Source organism: Acinonyx jubatus, chromosome B1 (genome assembly GCF_027475565.1).
Source record: "Acinonyx jubatus isolate Ajub_Pintada_27869175 chromosome B1, VMU_Ajub_asm_v1.0, whole genome shotgun sequence".
Classification (NCBI taxonomy): domain Eukaryota; kingdom Metazoa; phylum Chordata; class Mammalia; order Carnivora; family Felidae; genus Acinonyx; species Acinonyx jubatus.
The window spans coordinates 166,310,078-166,334,217 of NC_069382.1; the positions used below are offsets into that span (position 1 = coordinate 166,310,078).

At 38.2% G+C, this 24,140-nt stretch overlaps 1 protein-coding gene across 8 annotated transcripts in view; it reads left to right on the plus strand.

Moving 5' to 3' along the window:
* Positions 1–24,140, plus strand: part of ATP8A1 (ATPase phospholipid transporting 8A1) — a 229,724-nt gene that overhangs the window by 98,857 nt on the left and 106,727 nt on the right. For all 8 annotated transcript variants that reach the window (XM_015084122.3, XM_053217414.1, XM_053217412.1 and 5 more), the window contains 6 exons: positions 1,848–1,953; positions 3,146–3,228; positions 7,856–7,905; positions 12,321–12,390; positions 17,179–17,263; positions 19,668–19,807. In XM_015084122.3, coding sequence (XP_014939608.1) covers positions 1,848–1,953; positions 3,146–3,228; positions 7,856–7,905; positions 12,321–12,390; positions 17,179–17,263; positions 19,668–19,807 — 534 coding nt within the window. The remainder of the gene's footprint in view (positions 1–1,847; positions 1,954–3,145; positions 3,229–7,855; positions 7,906–12,320; positions 12,391–17,178; positions 17,264–19,667; positions 19,808–24,140) is intronic.

Below are 24,140 nucleotides of genomic sequence, written 5' to 3' on the forward strand. Positions count from 1 at the left end.
CCATTTCAGAGTATCTGTAGAAATGCTAGAAATGAATTACCTGCTCAAAACAATAGGCCAGTGCCAACTCTGTACAGTAAGAGTACAGAGTACAGAGTAAGAGTACAGAGCTCTGTACAGTGCCAACTCTGTACCTGCTGCTCAGAGTGACTGCTCGACTTATGAAGTTATTGTCACTTATAAAAATTCTGTCAGATTAAATGATACGGCTTCCTGAAGTTGACACCCCAGAACTTCATCAGTACTGACTCATCACCCCAGCCCTCATCAGTACTGACTTCTAGAATATATCCTGTTTGTTTTCTTTCCTTCCTTCTCACTTTCACGACCCTCGTCCAGACTCCCAGCATTCCCCAGCCAGTCTCCTTGCTTCCATTTTTTTCCCCTCCAGTTCTTGCTGTGCATGGCAACTGGAACCATGGAACTGGAAGTCACTTCCATCACTTCTCTGTTCAAAACCATTCTCTGGCTTCTTAACTCACAGCCATACACGGTCCGGCCCCTACCTAAATCACCAACCTTGCTTGAGCTGCTTTCTTTCCCCCAGCCCATACTGGCTTCTATTTTTTCAAACACACTTCATTCTTTCCTTCTTTAGGACCTTTTCAGTCATGTCTGATTCCTGCTTGATGCAAAACTCTTTGGTCAGTTCTTCATGAGGCCAAACGTCATCAGACTCGCCCAAATCACATTACATGATATTTGCACATTCTCTCCTTTATGGTCCTTTCACACTATAAATAAATATTTGTGTATTTATCTGTGTTCTTTCTTTCCCACAAGTTAAGCTTCATGCAGCAGGGACCATGTCTGTTTTGTCTACTGTACTAGCCTGAGAACAGATTTTTCAAATAATGTTATGATTTACCCTTCCAATCATTTCAGTTGTGCTTTCGTTTAGTTTGTTGTTTTTTGTTTTGTTTTGTTTTGTTTTTTGACCAAGACCATAGGAGAATATTTTTTATTTGATATTTCTTTTCATCGGGGGCCAAACAGGAAGATGTTTAATTTAAAAGATCTGACTTCTTGGGGCACCTGGGTGGCTCAGTCAGTTAAGCGTCTGACTTCGGTTCAGGTCATGATCTCACAGTCCATGAGTTCGAGCCCCACATCAGGCTCTGTGCTGACAGCTCAGAGCCTGGAGCCTGCTTCTGTGTCTCCCTTTCTCTCTGCCGCTCCCCTGCTCATGATCTGTCTCTCTCTGTCTCAAAAATAAATAAAAACATTAAAAAAATTTTTTTAATTAAAAAAAATAAAAGATCTGACTTCTTTTTTCCTATATGCTCTAAGTTCCTTGCAGAAAGGATCCGCTTTTATGTCTTCCTCAGGCTGTAAGAATCCATTGTACATAGTAATTGCTCAACCAAATCTTTGTATTTAGTAAAACATGTTTCCGATTAGGGTTGTAATTTGTAGAGAGAGGGAGGGCAAAGCTTTACAGAGAGGTATCCTGCCATCATCACCGCAACAAAGTGGTGGAACCCTAGTAAGATCAAATGCCAAAAGCTTAATCTAATCAAGATTTAGAACCACGTAAATGAGCATTTTAGAATTTCTCTCATGTCTTCTAAGGGCAGGATTTGACTATATCTACCTTTTTCACTGTGCTGTTTTTATTTGGTACCACCAAGTTGTCTTATATAATTGTTTGAAAAATTAATGAAAGCATGTAGGAAGGAATGATTTTAAAAATACATTCATAGTAACTGTTGGCTTCTTAGTTGTCTATGCCCTCACACCTTCAATGCTTTACAGCTACAGTCTTAATAGGCATGAAGTAATATTGCTATCGTTAGTGTCAAAATGTTTAGGTGAAAAAGGCCGAATTATGTGTTTATTTCTTACAGCCAACTGCACCTATAATATGTGAATTTCTTACAATGATGGCTGTTTGTCACACAGCAGTGCCAGAGCGAGAAGGCGATAAGATTATTTATCAAGCAGCATCTCCAGGTACAAAAGAAGGAATTATAATATATTTTTTCAGTGGAAAATTGTTCTGAAATTTCAGGTTGTCTAGAAAAAAAATCAGTTTAATTTGAAAATGAAATAACCAAGTTATGGGGTTTTTTTATTAAAAAAATGTGTTTACTAATTAGAAAAACTTGGCTTTCAGAATTAAATATATAGGTTAAAATATGTAACTTAATATATGTAACTTTTGGTATATGACATAAATTGTGTGGAAATTTGAATAACAAAATTCACACAGGTAAAAAGTACTAAAAAGTACTCACATATAGTAAGTTCTCCCTTCTTTGAAATAACAAATTTGCTTTCCTCTTTTGGAAGTGATAATCAAGGAGCTTGAATATTTCTTTGGATGAAGAAAATTCACACATTTGAAAGGGATTCAATAAAATATGTATTAGCATGGTTATCAATATTTAATACTTCGGCTTAATTTTAAACCTGTTTTCAATGTAATTAGGCAGTCAGTTTGATGATTGCAAGACTTTAGGAAAGAAAGAATATATTTTAAAGAACTTCATTTTAAGTGTTTTAGCTGTATTCTAAACCAGCACCCATGACCTTGTAGAATGTACCAAATTCCTAAAAGGCATAAAAAAATTACATCTCATTTTGATTTAGTATGGTGATGAAAGTAATACATGATAAAATAAAACATCAATTTATTTATATCCATTTCTTTTTTTCCTTTGTCCAAGTTTCTCTTTTTTTTAGAGTTGGCACACAATGTTATATTAGTTTGAGGTGTTGACAGTGCATTTATATACATTTAAATTGAATCCTCAATTAGTATTTTTTTTTTTACATTCAGTGTTTTAGGAGAAAAGCACAAATGCAAGACAATTTTGTGCATTTGTTTTGAGAAAGGTTTTCTAGAGAATATGTGTAACCAAAGGTACATTTAAATTTTCCTTCTTAGCTGTGTATGACTAACAGTAAAATATGTCTCCTGGTTCTATACATGTCTCAAATCCTTAAGATGATTCTACTCATTCCTTTGGCATTGTCATATAATTTTAAAAGAAATGGACTTCAATAACAGGGACCAGAATAAACAGAATTTTAATTCTTTTAAAATTAAACAGAAAATATATTACAATAATGTATTTCTGTTGTACTGGGGATAATTTTTCATCTCACCATGTATTTGCTTTCATTTGTTTTCCTAAAACAGATGAGGGAGCACTGGTCAGAGCAGCCAAACAACTGAATTTTGTTTTCACTGGAAGAACACCTGACTCAGTGATTATAGATTCTGTAAGTTACTTATTTTTAAGTCTCTTTTTCATCAAAGGAATGACATATGCATAACTTCAAAGATCAAATCATATCAAAGGATCATAATAAAATAGACGTTCCTTACTCTAATCCCCTTCTTCAGAAGCAGCCATATCTCTTTCTTCAGGCATGTAAAAATCTCATATTTTCAAAAGCATATGGGATTAATGATATAGGTCTTGATTCTTCATTTTTAAACCTATCTACTGACTTTGTCTTCTGTTAGGTTAAATGAGGATTTCTCTCTCTTGATTCACTATCCCTTCCTGATATTACTGTAGTTACATGACAGTTTTTAGTTAAACAGGTATTCAGACCCAATTTTTAAAATAGGCAAAAGACTTGAACAAACATTTCACAAAAGAAGATATATGAATGGCCAGTGAGCACATTAAAAAAAAAAATCATTAGTGAACAGTGAAATTCAAATTAAAATCACAGTGAGATGCTATATACCCACCAAAAAGGCTAAAATTAAAAACACTGGCAGCACCGTATGTCAATGAGAATGTGGCGCAAGTGGAGCATCCATACGTTAGTCGATATGTTAAACGGCACAAGACCTTTGGAAAAACCCTTAGAGTTTTCTAACACAGGTAAACCTGCACCTGACCCAGCAATGGTACTCATCACTCATAATGACCCAGGAGAAATGAAAGCATGTGTCCCCAGACATCTAATGGAATGTTCATGGCAGCTTTATTCAGAGTAGTCAAACGGTGGAAACAAACCAAATGTCCATCAACAGGAGAACGGGTAAACAAATTGTGACATACACATACAATGGAATATCCAAACAGTAAAAAGGAAGGAATTATTGATTCATCAACAACATGGGTAAATCTCAAAAACACTATGTTGAAGCAGAAGAGGCTAGACACAAAGGCATACATGCTCTCTAGTTTCATTTATATGCAGCTCGAGGGGCACCTGGGTGGCTCAGTTGGTTGAGCATCCAACTCTTGATTTCAGCTCAGGTCATGATCCCAGAGTCCTGGGGTTGAGCCCCATGTCGGGCTCTGCACTGAGTGTGGAACCTGCTTAAGATTCTCCCTCTCTCTCCCTCTTCCTCTGCCCATCTCCCCTGCTCACACTCTCTCTCTCTAAATTAAAAAAAAAAAAAAAAAAGACACACACACACATATATATATACAGCTCAAGATCAGCAAAAGTGATTGCGGGGATAGAATTCAGAACAGTGATTGCCTCAGAGTCAGGGAGGAAATGGATTGGAGGAGGGCACAGCAGTTTATGGGGTGATGGGAATGTTCTCTATCTCGATTGGGGTGGTTCCACAACTGTACCATTGTCAAATGACACAGTTTTCACTGACCTATACACTTAAAGTCTGCATACTTCATTGTATGTAAGTTGCATCTCATTAAAAAATCATCATTTAATGTTTGTTATTATGCCTGTACCAGTGTTCATAGTTGAACGTTATTGTATTCAGGAATTTTTTTCTCTTTTTGTTTTTCCTGTTATAAATTATTTCCTGAAAATAATTTTTCCTTTATTTCCTAAAGATAAGTCCCTTATCTTTTTTTCAATTGCCTTATTTATTTACTTATTTATTTAACCTATTAGTGATTGTTGCCATACCTTCTTGGTATACTCTTATCAGTACAGCCACACCATGTAATCTGTCAGTTGGCAGTTCTTACCTTGAGACCTCCCCATCCCTCTAGAAATTCATCATTCTTTTTGGTCTGTGCCAGTGTCGTCTAAGACCTGCTTCTACAACACTTGGGTTTTGTAGATTTTCTTTTGATTTTCTTCCATTTTGAACTATTTCCTATATCTCAGATCTTCTTCGTGAATTTCCTTGTTTTGATGGGATACATTTCTTGTTGGTTTCTTCAGGTTAAAAAGTCATTCTCAAAGCAGAGGACATAGTAGTGATAGTCCTCCATAAGTCCAGCTCCTGACTCTCAGGATCTCAGATACACTAGTTGATGGGTCACCATTCTGTTCACAGTTGTCATCCTGGAATTGGTTTGTTGTCTTCCTGGGGACTTTCTTTCCTTTTTTTTTTTTTCAAAATTTTTTAATGTTTTATTTTATTTTTGAGAGACAGAGCATGAGTGGGGGAGGGGCAGAGAGAGAGGGAGACACAGAATCTGAAACAGGCTCCAGGCTCCAAGCTGTCAGTGCAGAGCCTGATGCGGGGCTCGAGCCCACAATCGTGAGACCTGGGCCAATGTCGAATGTTCAACTGACTGAGCCACCCAGGCACCCCTTCCTGGATACTTTCTTCACCTCTATTCTGTGTTAGCTCTTTTTTTCCCTAAATCCTATGTCTTCCTTGCTCTTGGTTTACTCTTTTACTTTTGTGGAATACATTCTTTAGTGACTTTTTGGAAGAGATACATAGGGAGTAATTTATTTATTTAGATAGTCTGAATAAATATAGAATTCCAGGATAGAAATTATTTTCCTTAGGAATTTTGACTGCTCCACTATATTTCCGGTTTCCAGTACACCTAACTGAGAAATCAGAAGCCATTACGATTCCACAGGTTTTATGGCTTGCCCCTGCCCACTCCCCCACATTCTAGAAGATTCCAGGAACTTCTCTCTTCCAAGAGTTGGGCTATTTCATAAAAGTGTACCCTACCGGGAGTATTTTTAACCCTTTGTCCTGAGCACTGGTGGACCCTTTTTTTACATTTGGAAAATTAAGTTCTGGAAAATTTTTCCATTTTCCTTCCCTCTTCCCAACCTACTTTCTCTTTTTAGAATTCTTGAAGTAATCTTTAACTTTTGTCTTCTGCTTTTCATGTCTTTGCCTTCTCTACTTTTTGAAACTGTTCATCAACTTTATCTTCTCAGCCTTCTACTCATTTTTTTTTTATTTCTTCTATCATGTTTTTGGTTTCAAGAAGCTTTTTTGTTCTCTCGATATTTCTTTTTTAATAGTATCCTGTTCTTCTTTCATGAATATAATACATATATTACTTGTCTCAGAGGAATAATGACAGTTTTTTGAAATTTTCATCTAAAAAAATTTTACAAGCATTTAACAAAGCATTTAATTACAAAGCATTTACAAGCATTTAAACTACAGATTTTTCCGGAATATAAAATGGTCTCAAACTGTCACTGCAGTTGCTTTGTAGTGATTATAGTTTGGGGAGAAAATGTACTTCACCAAAAGCTAATCAACTTCTAAATGTTCTTTTCCTAAGTTTTCTCATTTTCTACTTAGGAGAAAAGAATGGCATTTAATTACCGTATCCCTTCATATGGAATGTATGGTAGACTCTACCAGGTCTTTGACACACATTGCAATATGCAGAATAATAAGGCCAGTTTCCTCCTATACTACCAAAGAGCAGTAGTCAGGGTATAAATATGAATCCTAAAAACATAAGAATTATTACAAACAGTCTCATTGTTTTAGACATTTTCTTCATGGTTCCCATTAAAAAGCATGTACTGGCTAATGCAGCAGGATTTCCAAGGGTATATAACACTGCAAAAAAAGTTTTATGCCACCAGAAAGGCACAGTTATCCAGTTCCAGTAATAGAACAGAAAATGCCACGTATGAATCATATGACAAAGCACTTCAGTCTGGTTTCGAAACTAAGTGAAGAGACATTCAGGCTGCTCAGGAGCCTCTTGTGCCCATCAGGAAACCCAACCCTGAAACTCTGCAGGTCAACTTGAAATTTGGTTTTGAATTCTTTTTCCTCAAAATTGCTTTTATCGGTTTGTTTTTGATATCTCTGTTCCATGTTAGTGTCCTTAGATGTCTGTTAATCTTATGGTTCAGAATGAGGAATTTGAAAGCTGATGTGACAGTTCTGAGCCTACAGGGGTATTTGTCTACACTGAGCTTTACTCTAGGGTGGTCTGGGGGGATTTGTTTGGGAAGTCATAGTGTCTGTACCTGTAAGGCTTCTCTTGGGCTTATTGAATTCCCCAGAGAGTAATGTTGCAATTTCTGCCTGGGAAGGTCTGGCTGAGTAGCTATGGGTATTGGGACCCAGCATTTAATATGAATATGATCGCAGTGCACAATGTATCTTCAGCTGTGCCAGTCAGCTTCTAGACAAAAGGATGGGCCAGTGCTGAGAGCTGCTTTTCAAGTGGCTCCTACCCAGGTCTTCCCATTTTAGGCCCCTCTTTTGTCTCAGAATTCTAGAGCTCTCTGCTTTCTCACATCCTTAAACCATTTAAGGATTATGTGGTATAAATCAAGTGGATTGTCAGCCTTTCCCATGACCACTATAGCATTCAGCCTTCTTGTATCTGCTAAGATACCATTCATTGATCTGTGTTCTAGCTTGCAAATTTCTGGTGCTGTTGTCCTCTTTCTGACTTTCCTGCTATTGTAAGGTTTGTTTGGTTTGGTTTTTTTTTTTCCTTTTTTTAAGTGTTTACTCTAGTTTTAGTGAGACTTTGGGATAGACAGAAATTAAATGCATATGTTCAGTCTTCCATCTTAACCTGAAAGTTAATAAATTCAATTAAAGAGGATATATTCAGAAGGGACGCTTTGTTTGTGCTATTTTTTACATTAAAACTTCATGCATAGGGTTTATTTCCAAAAAGCCAAAGTACTTCCAACCTGATGTAATCGTGTATTCCTTTTCTTCTAGTTGGGGCAAGAAGAAAGATACGAATTGCTCAATGTTCTGGAATTCACCAGGTAAAACAGCTGCTCTGTGATTTATATCTGTGAGATGAAATTCTATACATTTTTGTTTTTCTTTTTTAAATAACTAGGAGTGTGCTTTATTTATTTAGCTAAATTTATTCAGACAAAATACTAAAATCATCAGTGTAGTTTATAATTGTCATAGCTGCCAATAAGTCATGAACACCCATCTTCAGAGTATTGCAGGACATGACTCCTGGAGGCAGTGTAAAAATATTTTTGAACATAGCTGGTCTGCATCACAACTGTGGAGTATAGGACCAAGAGTCCCATGGCTGGTGATCTGGAAACATTATACTTAGATGCACTAGGATTCATGTGTAGTGAAGATGAATCAGAGTCAAGAACCCAGCAGTCTAATTCTGTGTTCATTGTATCTAATTATCTTTGAGATTTCAGAAACCATATCCATCCCTCCATTAGGTATAAAACCAGTTACCATCTAGTAGGGAAAAGCAGAAATCAAAGAGATTATCCTACTTTATTTCTTAAGGTCAAATAATAGATGCCTTCTAATGATAATCAGTGATATCTCCGTGATTTTGGCTTTTTTATTTCTTCATGACTATGCAGTTTCCTAACCTACATTCTTAGGGCAAATAGGCCTCAGGTAACAGGATGGTTTTTAAAGATTGCATCACCATTAACACAGCACTTAAGGCTAGGCCACGGCCAGGAGGTAACACTGCTCTTCAAGGAAATAAGAGTTTACCTAAATCCTTGAACTTTCTCCTACATAAGGCAAGCTTATACACTCACTGACTAGAAAAGGCATTTCCTACATTATGGAGGTTCCTCAAAAAGTTAAAAATAGAACTACCCTACAATCCAGCAATTGCACTACTAGATATTTACCCAAAGAATACAGAAATACCAACTCAAAGGGATACATGCACCCTGATGTTTATAGCAGCATTATCAACAATAGCCAAATTATGGAAAGAACCCAATGTACATTGACTGATGAATGGGTAAAGATGTGATATACATACACAATGGAATATTACTCAGCCATAAAAAAGAACAAAATCTTGCCATTTGTAACAAGGTAGATGGAGCGAGAGAGTATTTTGCTAAGTGAAATAAGTTAGAGAAAGACAAATACCATATGATTTCACTCATGTGCAGTATAAGAAACAAAGCAAACAATCGTAGAGGAAAAAAGAGATGAAAGCCAAGAAACAGACTCTTAACTAAGAAGAACAAACTGATTACAGTTACAGAGGGGAGGGGTGGTGGGGGATGGGTGAAATAAGTGGTGGAGATTAAGGGATGCATTTGTCATGAGCACTGAGTATTGAATGGAAGTGCTGAGTCACTAAATTTTACATTTGAAACTAATAATACACTGTATGTTAACTGGAATTTAAGTAAAAACTAAAATAAATAAATAGAAACACTTGTAACTTACTGGGGAAAAAAGTCATTTCCTTTTCTATGTCAGCTTTGGTTGCTATCTTGGTTGGGAGTAACCACATGCCAGTGTTTAATATAAAAAATAATGGGGTCTGTCTAATGTATTATTTAAACACTGCTCTCTTTACTTGTATGTGCTGAAAAGCTCAAGGGAAAATGCATGAGAAATTGGATGAGTAACTATAATAGAGTGTGTGTGTGTGTATATATATATATATATATATATATATATATATATATATATATTTCCAAAATGTATTCCTGGCCTCTTTTTTTCATGTCAAAGTGGCTGTTTTTGCTAAGTCCACTTGCATTATATCCACAAGATACTATAAATAGTATATCATTAGCATTTGGGTATGTTTGTTTATTAACACATACCTGGAAGCATCACGAAGAAAAATAAAGCGCGGTCAGGGGTTTAAGGTCTATCAGGATGCAGCGATGGGGCAGGCGTAAGGATAAAAGTGAGAGAAGTGGCTATGGTGGTATTAAAAGAGGCTCTGGGAAAAACATTAGTGGTTCAGACTAGGATGATGGTAGTGCAAAGAAAGTGAAGTTGATAGAATCCAGATACCTTCTGGAAGAATGTCAGAGGGCCTTTGGGGTGGATTGGAGGTGGAAGAAGAAAGGAGGAAGGAGTTAGAGCCTCTGCCATAAACAGCTGAGTAGGTAGAGGTGCCGTTTATACAGATGGCAGATATAGGAATAGATGTGCAGGATGAGATATTTGAATCATTACGTTTGAGATGCCCCTGAGATATACGGATGGAGGTGGTGGGACAGGCCGTGGATATGAGGGCCTGGAACATAAAAGAGAAGCCTATGATTGAAATATAAATTTGGTTCTTGTTGGCCTGTAAATGGGCTTTCTCTCTCTCTCTCTCTCTCTCTCTCTCTCTCTCTCTCTCTCTCTCTCTCTCTTTCTCTCTAAAATAATTAAAGCCAAAGAAATGAGTTGGATCTCTTAGATATAAAATACAGAATGAGAGAAATAAGAAAGGCTGAGGATTGCTCTACGACTAACCCCAACTTCTAAGGGTTGATTAGAAGAAGAGGAATCTGCAAAAGAAACTACTTTGTGGTTAGAGAGGTAGAGGATAAAGAGAGGATGACTGCATAGAGCCAGGAGAAGAGGTGGATTTCAAGGTGACCGTGGTCTTCTGTGTCAGAGACTGCAGCGAGGTTAGGTGAGCTGAAGGTGGAAAGTATATGCTGAATTTAGCCACTCAGTGGGAAGGTCAGGAGAGAAGCCAGGTGGCAGTGATGGGGGGGGATGGCATTCAGGGGATATAGGTGGAGACCATGCGTGTAGCAGTTGTTTGGGGTTGAGTTGTGAATGGGGATGTGGCTCTCTTGGGGCACATTCTTTGGGCTGAGTTTTGTAGGAGAGAGACTCAAACATGCGCAACTGATGAGCAAGACCCAGTCTAGAAGTGGAAGACGCAGACTCGGGAGGGCAGCATAGCTTGAGGAGTGAGGTTACTGAGGAAGAAGAGTGAGAGAGGAGGTTCACATGTGAAAGGAAGTCTTCTGATAAGAAAAGAAATACTTCCTCCATTGTCAGGAAAAGAGGCAGAGAGGATGATGCCCAGCAGATAAATGTGTAGGTGTTAATGGCAAAAAGAACAGAGATTTTTGTCTGTAGCTTTCATCGAGGTGAATTGCAAAAATTCAAAGGATCCGGAGTACAAGGTTCATTAGAGACTTGGAGAAGGGAGAAGGTGTTCCAAATCCTGCAGATAGAGAGCAAGTTTACTAGAAAAAGGTGACATGTTGCTGAACAGTAGTGAGCACCCAGGTGACATGGATATCTTGGATTTCCTAAACTCGGTGGCAGGGTGACTTTTCTCCAACTATGTCCATCTACTGTGGTGCCACAGAAAGCATTCCCATTTCCCCAGGATTTGTGAGTTTTGCCAGCAGAAGAAAGGAGCAGAAAAGTTGATGAGTTTGGAACCATCTCATTAAAGTTGGATTAAGGAGGCACCAAGAAGGGCTGAAACAGAATATAGACTATTCAATGTCATTACGGAGAGGGCCCAATTGAATGCATTCCCAAAGCACAGGGACAGCGATCGGTGGTACTAATACAGTGGGGATTCTAGATGGAGGAACAGAAGACTAAATATTTCTAGATACCTCAGAAAGAAACTCCTGACTGTGTGGTATGCTAGGATACCATATCTAACTGCTCCTTATATTGGACTCACCTCCGTTCGTAGCAGAATATTGTAAGGTAAACAAATAGGTACAGACCCTTGAGAAGTCCTTCTTCTCCCTCATTTCTGGAGAGAATGCTTATATGCGCCTGTTTCTAAATGAGGCATATCTTATGCATCTGTGCCACTTCTATTCAGTGTCATTTGCTATCTCTCTGCAAATGCAGTGCAAGATGCTGTGTGTTTGACTACCATTTTTATATCGCCAACGTGGTGTTAAAATGCTTGTGCTCATTAGCTTAGCTTTGTCATATAAATTGGGCTTTTTGCATGATGGTTTGCTAGTAATCATTGAAAAACAATCGTTGTGAATGCATAAGTCAGTTTTTAAGTGCCAGTGTTTGCCTTTCTGTGTGGTTTGGGTATATATTTAACATAGATTATTATTTCTGTTTGTATTTAAAGCTGTAACATACAATTCCTCTTAAAAGACACTGACTTTAATATTTTTTAAATCTTAAAACATTGAGCCAGAACTCTCTTCTGCTCAAGTGGGTACTAACTCTTGCAGGCTTCCTGGGATCTATTTTGTAAATTATTCCTTTAGGGCAGTAGATGGTACCCTGGTGCCTTAAAAAGACGTGATGTAACTTTCAAAGATACCCAGCCATATACCCAGGGGACAGTTTGTGTATGTGGAAGGATAGGACTCATAATTTGGTCACATTTATTTTTTCACTGTGAGCGTTAAAATATGTGAGGCATGACAAACATATATATGCATATTCTCAGTATGATGACACATTATGGAAAACCTCTTTCTTTCAGCGCTAGAAAAAGAATGTCGGTGATTGTTCGCACTCCATCCGGGAAGTTACGACTTTACTGCAAAGGAGCTGTAAGTTTTTATTTTTGTCTTTAACAGTTTTGATTTATGACGGTTTATAATGTATACGTTCAGCATTCTGCTATGGAAATGTAACACAGATGTTTAGCATAAAGTTGCTGACATCCACTTTCCTTGGTGTTTTATAGTAATAGTGTTCAGCCTCTCCTGGTGAAATGCGGAATTCCTTCTGGGTAAATTTGGTGCTTTGAAAAAATTTGGCCTAGGTTATGTATATAATTCAATTTTTGATACATAATATTTGAGGTTTATATTATAAAATACGTTAGAAGACAATTAAAGTAGAAAATGCTTTGAAATTGTATTAGAAATGTAATGATCCACACCAGTTTGAATCTAATTTTTTTAAAGACCATAGAAACATGGGGAAAAATTGGATCACAGTGACTGCTGTAATTTTCATCATATGGTCATTACTATTTGTTTTGCATTGTTCTAATTATAACAGAATTTCTAACTATTGGTTGGCTTTTGTATATTGGCAGGTTATATTGGCAAAAATAGTAATTTGTTATTCGAAGTGAATTTTCCTAGTTAAAATATGTTTACACTCATAGAAATCTAAATAAGGGGTCTACGGACCAGAGCCACTTTTTGTTCTTAAAATTAGCATTTTTCTTCTGAATTATCCTTTCTGGATACCTAATCTACTTGGACTAGTCAGGTAACTTACCAACTTAGAACTTTCCAATTTTAAATATAATTGCAACCTTGATTTATTGAATGAAACTTGGAAACTGAACTTATTAGGAAGCCAAAGCTTATTACTTAAATTTTTGTTGAAAATGTTTTTCAATGCCTTGGTTTTAAAGCATTGAAATGCAATTTTGAATGCTGTGTTTTTAAAGCATTTTGGTAGAATTATTTCGTGACGTCTCATAAATTTAGGTTTAGAATTCCTCCAGTTGTTGACTGAAACAAGTAACATTTATTCATTGTGTGCACTTTATCTACCAGCCTTTCAGCTCGATTTTGGAAAAAGGAAGATAAGACCCAACACTTGTCAGGAGCTGAGCCTAGTCAGGAAAATATATATAAAGAGAAGACTAGTATACAATATTGAGGTATACTTTAAAGCTCTCCCACATTCCAAGGGTAGTATTTAGTGATAAGGGAATGATTGATATGTGTTCAGTTTACACTCAACTTACATCCTTCCATTCTTAGTTTTGAGTAATCATCCATCTAGAACCTTTGGGGAGTTAAAGCACTGAATAAACTATAAAAACACTGGATTTCCTTTTTGTATAATCATGGAGAGTTTGTATACATTAACTCGCTTATTGCATTGTTTCCCCTCACTCCTAACCAAGTTGGCTGTGAAATGCCGCTGAATGCTAAAAAGGCAGAAATATGTAAAACAGCAAGGTACACTTGAGAACTGCACACAGTTTGGCAGGGAATAGCAGAATTCAAGGCTGGCAAGGTGAGCATGCATTAGGTCATGCATTATTTTCATGCTCACAAACTTGTATTTTTTTCTGAATTGTTCTGATGCCATTTAGGAAGATGGCTTAAGGCAGAAAAGAGATGCATACAGAGTTACCAGTTGATGCTATTGACTATAGTCCCAAGAGTTGATAAGGATCTGAACCAAGACAGTTGCAGAGAGGATTGAGAGGGTGGAGATTTAGGACTTAGTAACTGATTACATGTGGGTGATGAGGGAAACCATGATCTAGGATTATTATCCAATTTCAACTTAACTGGGTAGACGAAGTGGTGCCACGTACCATGATAGAGGGTTGGGAACTACATCTGGGCCATGAGGCAGAGATGTTTGGATTATACAGGGGAAGGAATCTAGGGTGCTGATACAGATTTAGGAGTTAACAAGTATAGCTGGAAACTAAAAGCAGAGGATTGATGAGATCTTGTAAGGAGATATTACATGAAAAGAAGAGGCTAAAAGTGAAGAGTAGAGGATCTAAAAAGAGAGATTTAATCAGGATTGGGGAGCAGTGGTTGGAGTTTGGTTTCTGTGAGACAATGGGGGCAAATAGTGCTTTCTGTAAAATGTGGATGGGAGCCTCTTTGATGCCTGAGACAGTGATGAGGTTCCTAATTATGAGAAGAGACTAAGAAAAGCTCATACCAACTCTGCTGGGGGGTAATATAAAACCATCAGATTGGGGTACACACAAACAAGGAGAGAGTGAGAGCAAAACTTAGGGACACATGAGGAAAGTCTAATGCCGAAGAGAGAACAAGCATGTAAACCACTGGACACGAATTCACTCCAGGTGAAATCATTTGTACAGACAGGTCTGGCCAAGGATGCTTAGAGCTCAACATGATTTAAAAAAAACCACAACAACTATTTTTAATCAAAAAGAAATTGGGGTTGAGGGGTGGGAGTACGTGTAAGCTAAATTGGAAATCATAAACAATCAAGAGAAAACATCAGTAAATGGAATAAACTCTAAACAGAGTGGAAGGGGCAGGGGCGGAGTTAGTGAATTGGAAGACAGCACTGAAGAGTTCATCTAGAATACAGCACAGAGAGATGGTGGTTCTCTGTGTGTGTGGATATGGATGGTTTATTTTTTTATTCTTTTCCAGGTTTTCTGCAATGAAGTCGCCTTGCTTTTTTAATTTTAAATGAAAAAAAACAGGAAAAGTATACAATATACAGTTTATGTCTGCAATAGTAGCCTATTTTTAAAAAGTTATATCGACACGAATAAAATCATAATTTATTCAAGAAAATAAAAACGTTATTCCAATAGGGGGCGCCTATAGGGGCGCCTGGGTGGCTCAGTCGGTGAAGCGTCAGACTTTGACTCAGGTCATGATCTCTCGGTTTGTGAGTTCAAGCCCTGTGTGGGGCTCTGTGCTGACAGTTCAGAGCCTGGAGCCTGCTTCAGATTCTGTGTCTCCCTATCTCTTGGCCCCTTCCATGCTCATGCTCTGTCTCTCTCTTTCTCTCAATAATCAAGAAACGTTAAAAAAAATTTTTTTTAAATACTAATAATTAAAAAAAAATAAAAGATTAACAGGAAAACAACTTTTCAAGTGAAAATCGACCTAAGATGAGTTATTCATCTTGAAGCTGTAGACTCTTCACATAAACACCTGGAATCTGTGCCGTGCACTCCAGGAACATCCCCTCTTGCACTGTTTTCTGATCTTACCTTGCTGAGGGGCTAGGACACCAGATAAGTAAATCCAGTTAGGATTTTCTGTAAATGTAGACTCAGTAGGTTCTAATCCGATCGTAAGGGTACACACGCTTTCGTTCCTGTGAAGAAACCTTTTTTGGTCCTAACCACGTACCATATACTTGATGTAGCTCTCTGAATTAATGAGCATTACTCTGGGTAAAAAGTTGATCTTCATGTATTTCTGACAGGTAAGCATGGCCAGTTGTGACTATCATTTAAAAACATACCATATAATTCATGTATATTCTGTCTCTTGCGTTCCTTGATACCATAAAGAAGATAGAAAATTCTATTTTGGACATCAGTGTCTTCCGCTAGAAAATTTGGCTACGTTGCAGAATTTAATCTTCCTTATCACTTTGGTTTTCGTGACTTTAATTTTTTAGAAGATTTTCTTAGTTTCAAAGCAGCCTATTTAGTTTCCTTGAAAAAGTCATTAGCCTCTGGAAAAAAATAGATTTCACAAGTTATACCTTTCATTCCTAGAAAGGAACCATGAGGGGAAATTACCATTTCCTTTTGCTTTGCCCCCCCCCCCTTCCTATTCCACCACTAAAGAATGAAAAGAAATTCATAATTGGGGCCTGGAATATTCCATCTGTCCTGAGGTCACTAAGTTCTTGTTTCTCTCAAGGGTTCTAAATCATACTCCATTAGCCTCCTTCCAAATCTCAGCCCTGAGACTGGAGACCCCAAAATGGGTAATACCACTGAGAAAGTAATTGCAGGTAAATGATTTATTTTTTCCTAGTCTAATAAAACCATGAAGGCCAAACACTAAAATTCTTAAAACATTAAATCCAAGCTGAGGAATAACTAAAGGAACAATAAGCAATTTATAAAGGGGCAAAAATCAGAGAACTGTAAGTGGTGCACAACATTCACGTCGAAAGGCACTTTAAAGATAATCCAGTAATTGCATTTTACAGACTAAGTTAATTGAGCTTTCAGAAGATAAAGTGACACAATCAGAAATATTCAGCTATCAGGCAATGCTAGATTTGTTCAGAATTCTCCTTATCATACCCACCAACCCTCTCAGTGGATTTGGCCTTGTGTTTCTCAAAGTTTGTTCTCTGTGAGCACCAGCCCCATAGAGATGCCCTAATCCCTAGCCCGGGCTCCATAGTGAATGAGTCTGGGGAACATACCACGTGGCCCCCTTAGACATCTGTTCACATTAGCATTTTAAGGGCTCTAAGTATTCCTACAGGGCAAGCTTTGTTCAGCCCAGCACTTCCCAAACTTTTTGAGTACTGGACCATTTTTCCCTGTGGCACCCAGGAACACTGCAGCGTCCTGCCCTACCTTCAGGGTTGGGGAAGATCTTGCAAGATAAGTGAGGTACTGCTAGAATATGAAATGTTGATCACTGGAGTAACTACGGATGTATTCAGAAAGGAGAAAGATGAAAATATATGACTCAAACCTTATTTCTTAGTGTCACTGGGGAAACAGTGTTATTAGGCAAAAAATATTTTGTGCTTTAAAATTAATGCTCAAAGTGATTGCTTGTTTTTATACTGATTTGCTGCTAATAATGCTGCCAACATTAATGTTCATTAAGCTCAAGATGCTTACTTTAATTGCATTCTACCTTCTGTTTGTTTTCGAGGACACTGTAATTTATGATCGACTGGCAGAGACTTCAAAATACAAAGAAATTACCCTAAAACATTTAGAGCAGTTTGCTACAGAAGGTGAGTATAATACAGCAATACAGCATGATTAAAATAAAAGGAAATCAAATACTTCTGGTGTCTTGCAAGATTGTTGTTTCTTGACTTAGAAATTCCTAAAGTAAGAGAACAATTAATGTTGATAATTTAGATTATACTACATGCTGTTCCTATTATTTTTGCTTTGCTTCTCTGTATTAAAATTTTGAGAGACTTAGCCCCCAAGTTTTGGGGGTATAGGGCCTATAAATCTGTTCACTTTTTAGAATGGGTACTATTCACATTATAAATATGTTGTATCTCTAGCAGTGTAGAAGGAAGAGAAACAAACAAAACAACTGGCTATGCTAGTCTGAATAAGAAAGAGGAGAAAAATAAGCCTATATGGCTATAAGAATAGTTATTCAGTATAGTTTTAACTCAAGACTTCTTAGGCCCCTACCACATGACAGGCTCTGTGTGAGGCTTGGGATCTAAACATGTTAAGTCCTGTCTCTGTGTCCTCCTGAAACATATGATCTGTATAGCAGAGCAGTGCATGGTCTAGGGGAATGATCTAGATTAGATGGGAGGACTCGAGAGTCCTTAAACAGTAGGGTCTGTTACTACAAGAATTTGTAGAGCCTTATCTCTGAACTTAACAGAAGTAGTCAGAGCTGTATCTAAATCTCCCATCTAAGGTTTCACTCTTGTCTGCTTCAGCTACAACAGTCACCAAATGCAGCAAGCCTGACCTCTGATCAAATCCTTCTTCCTCTTAATCCAAAAGCTGCAAAAAGATAGGAACGTTTTAAAAAGCACGAGGTTTTGAAAAGCAAGGGCATAAAGAACCTTCTCCCAGCTCTCCAAAAATGCAAGAGCATGGAGACACTCCTGTTCATAGAGTTCAGATTCCTCAAGGCGCATCCTCAGCTGGGCTCGGCGGGTACAACCTAGCCAGCATCCTGCCCAGGTTCTTTTTCTGGAGGAGGGTTGAGGGAGCATCTCTCTCTTCTCTGGTTATGATACAAGGATAGTCCAGCTCCTAGACAAATTTAAGTTTTCTTGGTCTTCACCTCCACCCTATTCTTTCTGGCCCTGGGCTGAACATCGCTTTTACTCCATGGCTACCCCAGAGTAAGTCTTCAGCCAAATTTCCAAAAGAGAAAAACATGTCCTAATATGGCCCCAAAGATTTAGCTTCTACTCTCCGTGAGCTGGCAATAGACAACCCTACTCCTTTCTTGGAAGATAGAGTCCTCTGGGCACTTTATGTTCTCTGCTTCTTATTTCTGACATGTTCCCTGGTCATATTTTATTTGGCTTGAGGTCACTAGCACCTCGTTATTCTATGAGTTAATGACTTTGAGTGAGGGTGTTGTCTTCTCAGGAACCCAATTAACTGCATTTGTCCTGGCTGACAAATGCTTTTGCTTCTTCCTTGTTCCAATCCACCATTTTTTGTTTTTTGTTTGGCTGAAGGTGGTTTCCAAGTGAGTTATGAAATTGATAGACACTGATCACGAGGAGTAGGTCATCTCAAACATCAGATTTGGTTGTTTTCCTGGGGTGTTTCTGATGAGTACTTTTGTTTTGTCACTATTCCTCAGGTCTTTCAGACTCTATACTACACTTTTATGGTGATAAAGAACAATAATAAATACAAGCATATATCCCTGTATGAGGCACATGGCTTTCCTAGGAGACCCCATTGGGGTCCCTCTTTTTCCTCATAAGCATCTATGAAGCATCTACAAGCCAGCTACTGTGCCCAGTACTAGAGTTAGAGGTATGAAGAAATCAGGGCCCCTTCCCTCCAGGATCTGTACACTAATACAGGAAATCCACAAGAAAAACAGTATGAAACATTGTCATTCACACCATAGGTGTGTTTGGGGATTTCTGCCTGTGGGGTCTGAGTGAGAGGAGAATGCTTCCGAGAGATGACGTTACAAACTGAGTCTTAAGGCAGATGCAAGGCAGACAGTTGAGGGAGTTGGAGGGAGTGAAAGGGGGAAAAAGTGACCAGCGTGTGCAGAGACCCTGGTGTATAGGAGGTAAATGGCAGAGAAGGAGGTTGAAGACAATTGGTACAGGGTAAGTGAGCCAGATTTGGGGGTTTGGACTTTATCCCGGGGAATAATTGAAAGATCTCAAAAAAGGAATAATCTGATAAGATTTGGATGTTGGAAAAGTCACTTTGGGAAAGGCACAAAGGATGTATCGAAAGAGCTAGGGATCAGAAGCAGGGTGCTGGTTTAAGGTGAGGGGAGCACGAATACCCATTTTAAATTAAAGTGGAGTCACAACTGAATCAGACTTCAACATATTGTTTGAATTGAGCCAGTCTTTTCAAAATAAGACTTATTTATATAAAAATGGAAGGGTCATACTTCTGAATAAAATCTTATTTGGTGTTGGGGGGATATATGCTGCCTTTTTTCAGGATTACGAACTTTATGTTTTGCCGTGGCTGAGATCTCAGAGAACGACTTTCAGGAGTGGCGAGCCGTCTATCAGCGTGCATCCACATCCGTGCAGAACAGACTGCTCAAACTCGAAGAGAGTTATGAGTTAATTGAAAAGGTATGTGAAAGACCATTTTGCTCATACAGAAAATTTGGTTTCCAGAAAATTTCAGTCTTTTCAGGAGCCAATAAATAAAGATCAGAACATTTTGACACACCATTCACTGTTGAATCTCCTCGGGTTGAAGTATCAACAGATATTAATTATGGTCAAAACTTTTGCCGAAAAGTCTCTGGAATTACTTTGTGTAGACCTTCTTTTTTTTTATATAATTTTGGATTGGAGTTAGGCTAGTTTAGCTGTCTTCTTGCCAATGTACACTATTGCTCCTGCATCATTGAAGATAAGCATGCCCTCCTCCACACACACGTGCACACAAGTTACATACACTACGTGTGTGTGTATATATATGTATATATGTGTGTATATATGTATATATGTATACATATATATGTATATGTGGAAATACGTTTGGAAATAACTTTTCTCCTGCCTCATTTTGTACACAGCCTGAATATGTATATATGTATATATGTATATAAATGAAGATTTATAATATGTAATACAAAATAATGTAAAAATACAGCTTGTGTGACTCTGTACCTAATAATGAAGAAGACATAAGTGAACAATTCAGTGCTTATACCTGGCTATTCATTGTGTGTATGCGCACACACACACACACACACACACACACACACACGTATGCATACATATACAAACATCCCTCATTTGTGTCACAACCAAAAATACTCTTATTTTACAGATAAGGAAACCAAGGCTATTCAGCCAAAAAGCGATGGATACACTATGATCGCTGCTTTATAAGTAGCGAGAAATCTCACCTCCTTAATTAAGAATGGCAAACATATTTGTGTAGTACTTACCGTGTGCCAAATGCCTTTGTAGCCCTTGAATCTATTAACTAGTCCTCACAACATCCCTTGGAGGCAGGTAATGTTAATGACTCCAGTTTCACAGATGAAGAAATCAAGGAAACAGAGAGGTTAAGTGATTTGGTTGAGATTACACAGTTCATAAGAGGGTGAGCCAGAATCCTCATTCTGGCTCCAAAGTCCATGCTCTTAGCCACTCAGGTATCTTCATTCTAACCTTTCACTTTCCATCAAATAACTTCTTTACTGCATAATTCCTTGACTGTATTCATGTTTGTACTACATAGAATCTGGTTTGTCTGTTAGCTTCAGCTTACTGGATCTTGCCTGCAGGTTAGTAAAAGTTGACATTTTTTTACTCCTTCCTCTTTTTCAAACAGTTTGCTCTCTGGCACTTCCTGTCTGAAAGGTGGTTAGCGCCGCTGATGCCTCCTTCCCCTTTCTGCTCCCATGTGCTGCCTGTGTATAGTACTGGGGAATGTCATGCCCCAGCTGCAGGTGGTTTTCTCTGTTGTATACAGTGGCCATTTGTGACTCGAGATACTGTTCTCCTGTCTCCTCAGTGGACTGTGATCACTTTAGAAGCTAGTTTTTTCTCATACATTCCTTGCATTTGAACTTATTTTTGTATCTTGCTTATTTCTCAGAAGACTTGTGATAGCATGTATGGTACCTTCCAACTTAATACCCATCTACCCCCCAGCTTTAGAAGCACACACACAGCTTGTTATCAGTTAACTTGTTGAATAAGTCTCTCTCCCTCTCTTTTTTTCCCTAACATATTTATATATGATTATGTCTTTGGGACATAATGTGGTAAAATAAAATACTTTATTATTTACAATGCCATGACCATAATCTCTTTCAATCTCTCCAGCCAAAGTTACATGTTTCCTACAGTACTAATGGTTTGGGTTTTTAATCTGTTGTTTTTTTCTTATTGTTTTGAGGACTAAGAACAAAAAAACTAACGTTTGGAAATACATTTGGAAATAACTTTTCTCCTGCCTCCTTTTGTACACAGCCTGAATATAATGTAGCCTTTACCTCCATGGTAATGTGATAGAATTAATATGTAAGAAGTTACAATAAAATATTTGAAAATGGATTCTAACCATTAAATGTTGTTTCTGCATAAAGCATACTGTAGAAAATTCTGGAGTTGAATGTTTAACGTGCCTAATAACAGTTTTACTCTGAACTCCCTAGAGTTTATAGATTGGGTTTTATAGGTTTAACAGTTGTTGCAGTTGGGTGGGTGGGTGGGTGGGTGTGTGTGTGTGTGTGTGTGTGTGTGTGTAGTAAGTGTAATATCTGGTATTAAAAGCCTTGGGACTTCCATCTTTTAAATGAAATAGAAGTTCAACCTTTCTCCAGCAGATGGTGATCGTGAGTCACACGGAAAAATTTAACTTGTCTGGGAAATGCATTACATGTATATGTATATTTTTAGCTTACACATACAGATGCCTCCCTCTGACTGCCTCTTTCCTAAAATGAATGAAAAGTAGATTGATAGCTAATTCCTTTTTACTTCCTGATAAGCCATGGTCTCTAAGTTTTATTGAAAAATCTAAGAACCAGAAAGGTGAAAGGATTGGTTCCCTTGCTCAGCCAGTTTCCAAATAAGGGCTGGATTTCTGTGTCCATCCCTATCCCTAAAACCATAATTCCACTCAGGTGTTTATTTCATTAACTTTAATTAGGCTGCTAATAGGTGTTAGGTATTGGGGAAGCACAGGCAAATAAGGAACACTCCCTCAGTGGAGGACCTGAGCATCATGGTCTGAACAAATTCCTTAAGTGGGGAATTCGGAAGGAACCCGAAATGGTGACCCACAAGCTTGGTCCAATGGTAGCTCCAGAGACATAAGTTTTAAAATGAACTCCAGGGCTCCTGGGCAGCTCAGTCAATTAAGCATCCGATTTAGGTTCGGGTCATGATCTCCTGGATCATGGGTTTGAACACCGTGTCAGGCTGTATGCTGGCAGCTCAGAGCCTAGAAACTGCTTTGGATTCTGTGTCTCCCTCTCTCTCTCTGCCCCTCCCTTGCTTGTGCTCTGTCTCTGCCTTTCTCAAAAATAAACATTTAAAATTTTTTTAAATAATAAAAAATACAATGAACCCCAAAAGATTATTTTACCAGTTAAAAGAGGTCAGAGATTTTTTTAGGGAAAAAGAACAGGCACAGTAACACTGAAGAGTCTCTGTAACGAAGAGTTATTTTTCTGAAAATACTTTTCCCATCCCTGATCATTTGTAGACTCTAGGATTTTTAATGTATCTAGAGTCAGGGTGGTATCACTGCTTCCTTGGTCTGAGCTTGCATTCTGGGTTAAAATCGCTGGGGTGAGTGTTCAGTAGGAATTGTGGGTGATTGTCATTAAAACCACCCTACTGAGGCAGGTTTCAACATGGCAGAGCACGGGTCCTGCAGGTGCATTGCCCTGGCTTTACATTTAGCTGTCATAATGTTAAGGGTCAACCGTTTTTGGCTTCTTCTTTGGCTACTTTATTTATTTATTTTTTTTAATTTTTATTTTTGTATCTGTTTTTATTTTTAGAGACTGCATGAGCAGGGGAAAGGGGCAGAGAGATAGATGAAGACAGAGAATTCTAAGCAGGCTCCATGTTCAGCACAGAGCCCAAAGGGGCTTGATCCCACGACCCTGGAATCATGATCTGAGCCCACATCAAGAGTCAGATGCTCAACCGACTGAGGCACCCTAGCGTTCTTTGGCTACTTTAAATGAGACGTGTGGATTATGTAGTCTCTTTTTATGTGATTGCAATCTGTTTTTTTGGGTGGACCACAATATTAGACTTAGCATGTAGATAGTGAATTTTAAATCTTTCTTCTAACAGCAAAACCCATTTAGCAAACAAAGTATTGCCTGAATCATAATATGTATAAGAGATACAAGCAGAGTTGCTCTGATTAAGGGTGGAGGGGTGGAGAGGAACCCCAAATTGGCTCTCCCCTCAACCTCAGCACCTTGCCCTCATCATGGTCAGTGAGAAGCCTTTCATGATTCTGGGCTTCACTGAGCACCTTTTGAAACCATATAATATTCCATCTGTGTGTGAAATTTTTAGAAAATGTCCTTCTCAAAATACTATAGATTTTCAATGCTTTTCAGTTTTGTTAGGAAGAAAGAGGGCACGCACATGAGCGGGGGAGAGGGGCAGAGGGAGAAGGAGAGAGAATCTTAAGCGGATTCCATGCCCAGTGTGGAGCCAGAGTCAGGGCTCAATTCCATGACCCTGGGATCATGACTGAGCTGAAATCAAGTGTCGAATGCTTAACCAACTGAGCCACCCAGGTGCCCCTCAATGCTTTTCACTTTTCAATGAAAAACCAGATCGTCACTGTGTCCCTCCCTGCACAAGAGGTTTCTGAACATATTTGAATTAATGATGCAAAATGCCATTGACATGTTAATGGTAGTATTACATTAAAGACATTCAAAATTTGAAAGATTCGTAGAGCTTT